The sequence below is a fragment of the Andrographis paniculata genome, unplaced genomic scaffold, assembly GCF_009805555.1.
Source record: "Andrographis paniculata isolate CXL003 unplaced genomic scaffold, ASM980555v1 Contig53END, whole genome shotgun sequence".
NCBI lineage: Eukaryota > Viridiplantae > Streptophyta > Magnoliopsida > Lamiales > Acanthaceae > Andrographis > Andrographis paniculata.
In genome coordinates this window covers 1,590,774-1,601,029 of record NW_026137588.1, presented here as the reverse complement: position 1 = coordinate 1,601,029, position 10,256 = coordinate 1,590,774, and the positions used below count along the sequence as shown (strand labels likewise).

Genomic DNA, 10,256 nt, shown 5'->3' with positions numbered 1-10,256 from the left:
TTTGGTGTACTGGAATATAAAGTGGATCAATTCTTTCAATATTATCGAAAAAGTATTTAAATACAAAAATAGTAAAATACATAAATTCCAAAGGAAAGAAATAATATATTTTTTTATTTAAAAAAATAAAATTTAAATCCACCAATCAGGGCGTTTTGAGGCCAAACTTGTCCGACAAACTTTGCATATTATTGAGAATCGCCAACGTATTGCTCATGTACTCCTCCGACTTCTTCACCTTCATCTTGAAATCAACGAGAGCCGTCGATCCAGTCTCATCAAGCCCATCAAGACACGTGTCAAGATCCGTCATCGCCGCGCTAATCCACGTCAGCAAGCTGCTCACACTCATCTCCGTCAACACGTTCTCCACGCGGATCATCAACTCGGCCGATCTCCCGAGTTGGCTCGCCGAGTCGTCGACCAGCTCGGCGCAGTCTCTGGCCGCCGGTTCGGGCTTCTCCGACCGGCCGGCGAGGTCCTTCAGGCCGGAGACCTCGACCGCGGCGGCTCGGAGAGAGAGGTTGAAGAAGGCGAGAGGAGTTTTGGCCGGCGGCGAATTGAGGGGGGAGATGGAGGAGATGCAGGAATCGGGGAACCGAGTCACGGCGCAAACGGTTCGGAGCGACTCGGCGGCGCCGGCGCCGGCGAGGTCGGAGGGTTTGGATTCGTTGGGCTTGGCGGCGTTGTGGCGGATGACGGCGGCGACGACGAGGGAGGCGGCGATTAGGGTTAGGGAAATGATGAGGGCGACGGCGATGATTCTGCGGCGGAGTTGGCGGTTGATTTGGGGGCGGTCGTCGGAGGGATTGAGTTTGCCGTAGCCTTTGACGAACTGGACGGACTCCATCGCCATGGTTTTAATTTTGGTAATTATGGTTAGCTGCTGCCGGTGGTGGAGATGGGTTTAGAATCTGTATTGAAAACAAAACGCTGTCGTTTTAGTCGGTATTCTGAATCAGTGTATTAATTTAATATAGTTGAAAGGTTCTATATGCTTGCGTCTTTTTTTTTTTCTTTTTTTTTTCTTTTTTTTTTGGAAATTTAAAAATACTCCGTCTCAACATAAAACTTATACTTTTTGTAGCTACCGGGATTTCGTAGTAAATTTAAAAATAATACTCATTTTTGTCTACCTAATTTATTTATTATACATAATTTCTTTTAAATATAATTTTATATTTTAATCATATTTTAAAATTTATAATTTATAATTAGTTGAGACGGAGGGGGTAATATTTTATTAGTAAGTAAAAATGTATAAAAAGTTTTGATATTTTTGTCTTTGATTTTATATATATTGTATGTGTAATGATATATTTGTAATTTAAGCAAAAATTAAAAAAACATTTTTTATTAATATATTACTATTTTTACTAAAATAGAAAAAATATAATTTTGACTGTGATATACAAAAATATTAAAAAAAAATATTTTGAATTAATTATATTTAGACTTGTCAAAAAAGATTGACCGGATAAATTAGCTCACACAAACCAATATAATCCGCAAATAAACAAGTTATTTGCTTGCTAACGCTGTGGGGCGGGCTAATATTTACACAAGCAACTCAAACCAACCCATCAACTTTTTAACAATATTAAAAATATATATTTTTATGATTAATACAAAAAATAAATTATATAGTAGATTTTAAATAATAAATATTATTAAAAAAATAAATATAAATTGATTCAAAATTTTAAATATTATTTTTCTAAATTTGATAATAAAAAGTATTTAAACTATAAATATGAATTATTTCTGTAAAATTCTCTATAAATTCTAGAAAAAAATTAAAACACAATGAAAAATAGATAAAAACACATGAAAAAAACAAAACAAAAAAGTTGAAATAAAAAAGACAACAACATCCACGAGACAATTAGAAAAACGAGTAACAACGTAGAGAATATTGATTAACTGGTTTAACATAATGTGAAATTTCTTAAATAATTAACTATTTGATTAACTTAATCTAAAATATTTTTAAAAATTACTACTCCATTCCATCCGTCCTATAAAAAATATATTATTTCTCATTTTTGTCTGTCACAAAAAAAAGATATTATTTTTTTATTTAATAATTGTACTACATACCTAACATAGTTAATATCCTTACAACTTCTAATATATTACACAAATATCATTACTTTTATATCACACAATCTAATAGGGTCATTTTTTTTTTACTATAAACCAATATAATGCTATTATTTAAAAATCTACGTACAAAAATTAAATGTTACTCTTATTTTGGGACGGAGGTAGTATTATAAAAGACAATACATCTTCAATCACACATGTCCATTTACTTTTTTATGTAATTTTTTAAATTTTACTTCTTCCGTCCCTCGGCAAAGATGGATTTTTTTTTGTTAGGAAGACGATATTTTAGGTAGTGTAAATTAGTAAGTTATTATATTTCTATATTATTTTTTATATGAGTAATTTTGTTGATATTTTAAATATTTTTAAAATTATATCTCAATAAAATATATGCGATATAGATATCATTTTGTAAATAATAAAATTGTATATAATTAACTTAAAACTAATTTTATAACAAATGAGAAGTTTTAAATACATATAAAATTATTTGTTTATTAAAGAGAGAGATAGAAATAAAAGAGTGTTGATTGGTACATACATATAAGACGTTATAAATTTAATTAAATTGATTTATATTTGTTAAGTATATTTAATATGAATAAAATTACTAAAAGTAGAAAGAGATTATCTTTTATTAAACGGACAAAAAAAAATCATCCGTAAGGGACAGAAAGAGTACTATTATATATAATACTTCATCGGTCCCACATTAGAAGTCTTGGTTACTATAGACACGGGAATTTATGATAAATATAATTAGTAGATAATTAAGAATGTATTAGTGAAAATAATTAACTCATAATATAAATTATTATAGATTAAGATTAAGATAACTGATTAGTTTAATTAAAATTAAAAAATTTAAAATGAGATTAAGATGTATAATTATTTTCTAAAAAAGGAAACTGACATGAGATATGGGACGAACGTAAACGACAACATGAACATGGTAGATGTGACGAAGGAAGTACAAAAGATCTATGAATAGTCAATTTATCTATAAAAAAATAAATTAAATCAATTATATAATGATAATGATATTTTTTTAATAATACGTAAGCAACCACAATTATTAAAAAAATATAATTAAAGGTATAATATTAATAATAATTATATAATGATAATGATATTTATTTAAACTCTTGTCCTCACGATTACAAGTCCATAAATAATCATATTACCATAAAATTACCCCTATTTTTTTACTCCCTCCGTCCAAGCTAAAAGTATACAATTACTTTTGGCGCGGAGATTAAGGAATAATAGTATTTTAATTATAGTGGGTAGGTAAAAGTAGTAAAATGATATTTTTGCCCTTACTTTTTTGGTATAAAAGTAATGATGTGATATAAAGTAGGAGTATTTGTGAAAAAAAATGGGGTATTTAATAAAATGCTTACTTTGTAATTGGACGTCCCAAAATAGAAATATGTATACTCTTTTACTGGACGGAGGGAGTATCTATATTACACAATTGTCACTATTTTTTACTCTAATACACCCACAAGGGCAAAAAAATCTTTTATCCATACTTTTTACCAACTATCAATATAATATCAATATTCCTTAAATCTCGTGCCAAATCCAATTAAGACTATATTTATGGGACGGAGTGAGTATTAATTTAAAAATAATAACCGTTTATAAAATATTATTATTTGTTAATTTAGAAATAATAAAATTGTAAATAAATAAAGTAATTTATTATAGATATATTGTAAATAAATATGACGAACAACAAAAAAAAATATGATATAATTGTAGCGAATAGAGAATATTATTCTAATTAGTTTTACTTTATTTCCAACCGAATATATTATTTTATTTGTTTCTTCAAATTTTTGTCTAAATTTTAATTTTACTCTAACCCATTCTAATTTTTTTTTTTATTTAGAGTATTTCATATATATTTATTATTTTAAACAATTACGTAACTTATATTTATTTATATATTACTTTCAAGATATTTTTTCATTAATTCATATTATATAATATAAGTGTGTTTGTTTGGGGGATTGGATTAGATTTCTACTATTCATCCTATCTTTGTTATGAGAAAACGAGAAAGAAAGCAAATAAAGAACACAGAGGTTTTACGTGGTTCGATGACGGTGTGTCAACCTACGTCCACGGGCAGGAACCGGAGAGATTTTATTATACTGATTCAAAGATTTACAATGTGTCATCCGACTAAGAACCATAGTTGTCTATTTATAAGCATCCCAAAACACCCTAAACCCTAAGCCCATTTGTTATTAATTAAGATAAGCCCAAAAGGAACCCTGCCAATTGAAACAGCCATTTCGCTTTGGTTTAGGATCGGGTAGACCGCTAAATCCAAGTCACGTTTCAACAATCTCCACCTTGACTTGGAGTTTCTCCAACCGCCAAAGGTTCGTCAGTATCTCTCAGTCGTCTCCTTCCTGCCAGATGCCCCAAGAGGGCTTTACCTCCTACGAATATTCACCAAGTTCAAGCAGTGCTCAAACTTCTCCGTCGGTAGCGCCTTTGTCAACGTATCAGCTGGATTGTGTTCTGTAGCTATTTTCTGAATAGAAAACTTGTCTTCCTCCAGAACATCACGGATAAAATTCAACCTTACATCAATATGTTTGGTTCTCTCATGATACACTGGATTTTTAGCCAAACTCAAAGCACTTTGACTATCACAGAATAACACCGGTTTCTCCACCTTCAGACCCAAACTCTGCACCAGACCATGTAACCAGATACCCTCCTTAATACCTTAAGTCATTGACATGTATTCCGCCTCAGTCGTCGACAATGCAACCGTAGGTTGTAAAGTAGACTTCCAACTGACTGCACATCCAAACAGAGTGAAGATAAAACAAGTTAGTGATATTCGTTTCACCAAGTCACCTCCGTAATCAGAGTCTGCATAGCCAACAAGACCATCACCATGGCCTTTATCATCATATACCAGACAAATATCAGACGCTCCTTTCAAATATCGCAAGATCCACTTTACAGCTCCCAAGTGAGCTTTACCCGGATTAGCCATAAACCTGCTCACCACACTAACCGCATAAGCGAGATCCGGTCTCGTACATACCATCGCATACATAAGACTTCCAACTGCACTTGAATATGGAACCGTCTTCATGTAATTAACCTCTTCATCTGTAGCCGGTATGGTGCTTCGATCAAGTTTAAAGTGTGCCGCCAAAGGGGTACTTACCGGTTTGGACTGATCAACAGAGAATGCCTGCAAAACTTTCTCAATATACTTTTCTTGAGAAACCCACAACCGTCTTGCTTCTCTATCACGCCAGATCTCCATACCAAGTATTTTCTTTGCCGCACCCAAATCCTTCATCTCAAACTCACCTTTTAGTAGAGCCTTCAAGTCATTAATTACAGCCATGTTCTTAGCTGCAATTAACATGTCATCCACATACAACAGCAGATACACAAAGGAATCAGTAGAAACTTTCTTCGAGTAAACACAGTTATCAAACTGATTACGAGTATAACCATTAGACACCATGAATGAGTCAAATCTCTTGTACCATTGCCTCGGAGATTGCTTCAAGCCATACAAAGATTTCTTTAACAAGCATACCTGGTCCCCTTTAGAACTGTAGAACCCCTCCGGTTGAGACATGTAAATCTGTTCTTCTAGATTACCATGAAGGAATGCTGTTTTTACATCAAGCTGCTCCAGCTCCAGATCAAAAGCACCCACCATTTCCAAAAGAACCCGAATGGTTTTGTGTTTCACCACAGGAGAAAAGACTTCATGGTAATCGATTCCTTCCTTCTGTGAAAACCCTTTTGCCACCAGTCTCGCCTTGAACCTAGCAGGTTCAACACCAGGAATTCCCTCATTTCTTTTAAAGACCCACTTGCATCCCACTGGCTTCACCCCTTTTGGTAGTGCAATAAGATCCCAAGTCTTGTTCTTTTCAAGAGACTGCATCTCTTCATTCATTGCCATAATCCAGGTTTCTGCATCTTTACTCGCCACAGCTTCTTTATATGTCTTTGGCTCATCAGAGCCAAGATCATCACCAACCGCTAGTGGATAAGCAACAGAATCCATGTCACACGTATTGACACATCCTGCAAACCTAGCTGGTTTCTGAATATTTCTCTTTCCCTTTCTTGCTGCTATAGAATCTTCAACCCCAGTACCAGCGTCATCAGCTTCCCCCTCAACCTGTTTCCCTTGAGGTTTTGACTGATCTGGTTGATCGGATTGATCAATAGTATTATCCTGCTGCTTTTCCTCTAACACAACTCTGTCAGGAGTCTCAAACTCCACCCTTTGGTTAGCACCACAATCTTTTGTACCTGCAAAACTTTCACAACCTCTACTCTGATCAAGCATAGTAGATTCATCAAAGGTTACATCTCTGCTAATAAGAAATTTACCAGGATTTTTACCTTCTGTACACCACAGTCGATAACCTTTTACTCCTGTTGCATACCCTAGAAATATGCATTTTACCGCCCTTGGCTCCAGCTTACCATCATTCACATGAGCGTATGCAGGGCATCCAAATATTCTTAGATTAGAGTAATCAGAGGGTTTACCGGACCATACCTCTTGAGGAGTCTTTAAGTCAATTGCAGTTGATGGAGATCTATTAACCAGATAGCTAGCAGTGTTTATTGCTTCAGCCCAGAATTGCTTAGACAAGCCAGCAAATATGCGCATACACCTAGCACGCGCCATGAGGGTTTGATTCATTCACTCTGCAACTCCATTTTGCTGTGGTGTGTGTCGTACAGTGCGGTGCCTCACTATACCTTCTTTCTTGCAGAAATCATCAAATGGAGCGTTGCAGAACTCCAACCCATTATCAGTTCTTAGAGTCTTGACCTGTTTACCCGTCCGTTTTTCAACCATGGTCTTCCACTCCTTGAACTTCCCAAACAGCTTATCTTTAGTTTTTAGAAAGTACAACCAGACTTTTCTCGAATAATCATCTATGAAAGTGACAAAGTAAGAACACCCGTCCTGCGATTTCACCGGAGAGGGACCCCATAGATCTGAATGAACATACTCCAGAATTTGTTTTGAAGTGTGATGACCGGTACTAAACCTCACCCTGCGTTGCTTCCCTTTGACACAAGCCTCACAAAATTGAATTTTACTTATCACATCTCCACCAAATAAACCCTGCTTGCTCAACACAGACAACCCTAATTCACTCATGTGACCTAATCGCCGGTGCCACAAATTTGTCCTATCATCATGTTTATCCAAGGACTGGGATACCGCCGCCATTCCCATCACTGAACTGCCCTGTAGAAAATAAATTCCATGCTGCAGTTTTCCCTTCATCATTACCAGCGCACCTTTCAGGACTTTCACCCACTCACCTTCACCATGATATTTTAAACCATTCTTGGCTAAGGTGCCAAGAGAAATCAAATTCTTTCTGAGTTCAGGAACATACCATCAGTCAAATTTCCTGACAGTACCGTCATGCAATTTTATCTGCACTACCCCGCTCCCTTTTATGGCTAGAACCCCATCATCACCTAACTTCACTGTTCCATTCCACTCCTTAAAAGAAGTGAGTAGATCACGAGAGAACGTCATATGGTGAGAAGCACCGGTATCCATAATCCAGGAATCAACAGTACTAGCACTACACGCTGTCAGAACTTCACCAAAGTCCCCATCATCAGAACTGTCTTGTACCACAGCAGCACTGCTGCCACTGTTACTAGAATCAACTTTTGTATTTCCCTTCTTTTGTGGACAATCCCTTTTAACGTGCCTTTTCTCCTTGCAAAGATAACACTTAACTTTGCTAGAGGATTTTGATTTTGAACGCGACCTCCCATTTCCGTTACCCCTCTCCTGTGGTCTTCCCTTACCTGCAAACAGACCTGAACCAGAACCCTCTTCTAGAGAAACCTTTCTTTTCAATTCTTTGGACATAAGGGCATCTTTCACATCATTAACAGAAATTGTAGTTCTACCATATAGCATAGTATCTACAAAATTCTCATATGAACCAGGTAGTGAACACAGTAAAATTAGGGCTTGATCTTCATCATCTACTTTAACCTCAACTCCTTGAAGATCAAGAATGATACGGTTAAAGGTATCAAGATGATCCTTTACCTGAGTACTTTCAGACATCCGGAGGGTGTAAAGACGTTGCTTCTGATATAGCCTGTTCGTGAGAGAGTTGTTTTGGTACTTCTCACACAGTTTATTCCATAACCCAAAAGCCGTTGTCTGATCTACAACCTCCCGTAACACCTCATCAGTAACTGACAGCAAGATCGCGGAATGAGCCCTTGCCAAAATCTCCTTATTTACCTCCTCCTTCGTGTCTTTAGGAAACTTGTCTTCTCCCTCCAACGCAACCGCACATCCTTGTTGAACCAGAAGTGCCCTCATCTTGACCTTCCAGAGCGTGAAGTCATTCGACCCATTAAACTTCTCCAGATCAAATTTATACGAGGACATCTTCAATCAATGGGATATGGCTCTGATACCACTTGTTATGAGAAAACGAGAAAGAAAGCAAATAAAGAACACAGAGGTTTTACGTGGTTCGGTGACGGTGTGTCAACCTACGTCCACTGGCAGGAACCGGAGAGATTTTATTATACTGATTCAGAGATTTACAATGTGTCATCCGACTAAGAACCATAGTTGTCTATTTATAAGCATCCCAAAACACCCTAAACCCTAAGCCCATTTGTTATTAATTAAGATAAGCCCAAAAGGAACCCTGCCAATTGAAACAGCCCTTTCGCTTTGGTTTAGGATCGGGTAGACCGCTAAATCCAAGTCACGTTTCAACAATTTTTTTCCTTCAAAAACATCAAATCAAACACCTATTTTTTATTTTTTATATTATACTAAAAATCAATTTTACATTCAAAACATCACATCAACACCTATTTATATCACATCATACAACTATTCAAATTCAAAATTTTTATTATTCAAATCTCAACTCAAAATCCAATCCCCCAAATAAACACACCCTTAGAAAAGAAGGGAAAGTATAGCGAGGGAAAGAGAAATCAAAATAGTCATGTGTTTGTTGTGAGTTTGGATTTTTGGGTTTGAATTTTTTAATATTAAAAATTGAATTTAAATAGTTGTTCGATGAAATATAATAAATGTTCGATGTCAGATTTTAAATTGTAAAATAAATTTAAAATATAATATAAAAAAAATTGTTTGATTTGATATTATTTTTTTTTTAAAAAAAATTGTTTAGCAAAATTCAGTGGTAAAATTCATAAAAGAACAATTTTGGATGATTCCAATAGTGTTTTCGGTGAGTAATCAAAATCTTTTCTTTGTCGGTTGTTTTCAATGGATGTCAAATTTTAGAGTGTCAGTCGAGCTCTATTTAGAGGCATGATTACCATAGATTATTTCACCTTGATTCAAATTTTAATGTTATGAATTTATACCCGAATAAAGATATTAATTGATATAACCTGTCAATTTGATTATAAATCGACAATTGATAGTAAACTTGAAAAATTTTTGCTCAAAAAAACATACATTTTCTAACAATATCACAATAGATATATATTTTTTTCGTCATTTAACAATTTATTTATTTTTTTATTTTGATTCGTCCCATAACAAAGTTCTATTTGGAACGTTCAATTATAAAGTAAATATTTTATTAAATATCTCATTTTTTTCCCTATAAATACTCTTAATTTACATCACATCGTTACTTTTTCACCAAAAACCAAAGACAAAAATATCATTACATTACTTTTAACTACTCTCTATAATTAAAATAATATTATTTTTTAAACACCGCACCAAAAGTAAATGTCTACTTTGTATGTGGACGGAGGGAGTAAATGTTACTACCTTTATATCATACAATACTAGTAAGATTAATTTAATTTTTTTATCTTTATTTTTACTGTATCTCAATATAATACTAATATTTCTAAAACTTAAAAAGCAAATGAATATATATAGATATGAGACGGATAATATAATTTTTCTTACAAAATACTCCATCCGTTCCAGAACTATAGTCTGTGTTGTGTTTGACATTGAATTTAAGAAATATTGATATTATATTAGTAGTGGATAAAAAGTAAAGGTAAAAGACTTTTTGCCCTTGTGAGTATATTAGTGTAAACAGTAGTGACAATTGTGTAATAATAAT

At 34.2% G+C, this 10,256-nt stretch overlaps 1 protein-coding gene across 1 annotated transcript; it reads right to left on the bottom strand.

Annotated features, from left to right (window-relative positions):
- LOC127255229 (pectinesterase 1) lies at positions 1-975 on the bottom strand. Its single transcript, XM_051280678.1, has one exon. It carries the CDS (start codon positions 854-856, stop codon positions 146-148), a length of 711 nt encoding a protein of 236 aa, XP_051136635.1. The 5' UTR covers positions 857-975; the 3' UTR covers positions 1-145.
- Positions 976-10,256: the final 9,281 nt, after the last annotated feature.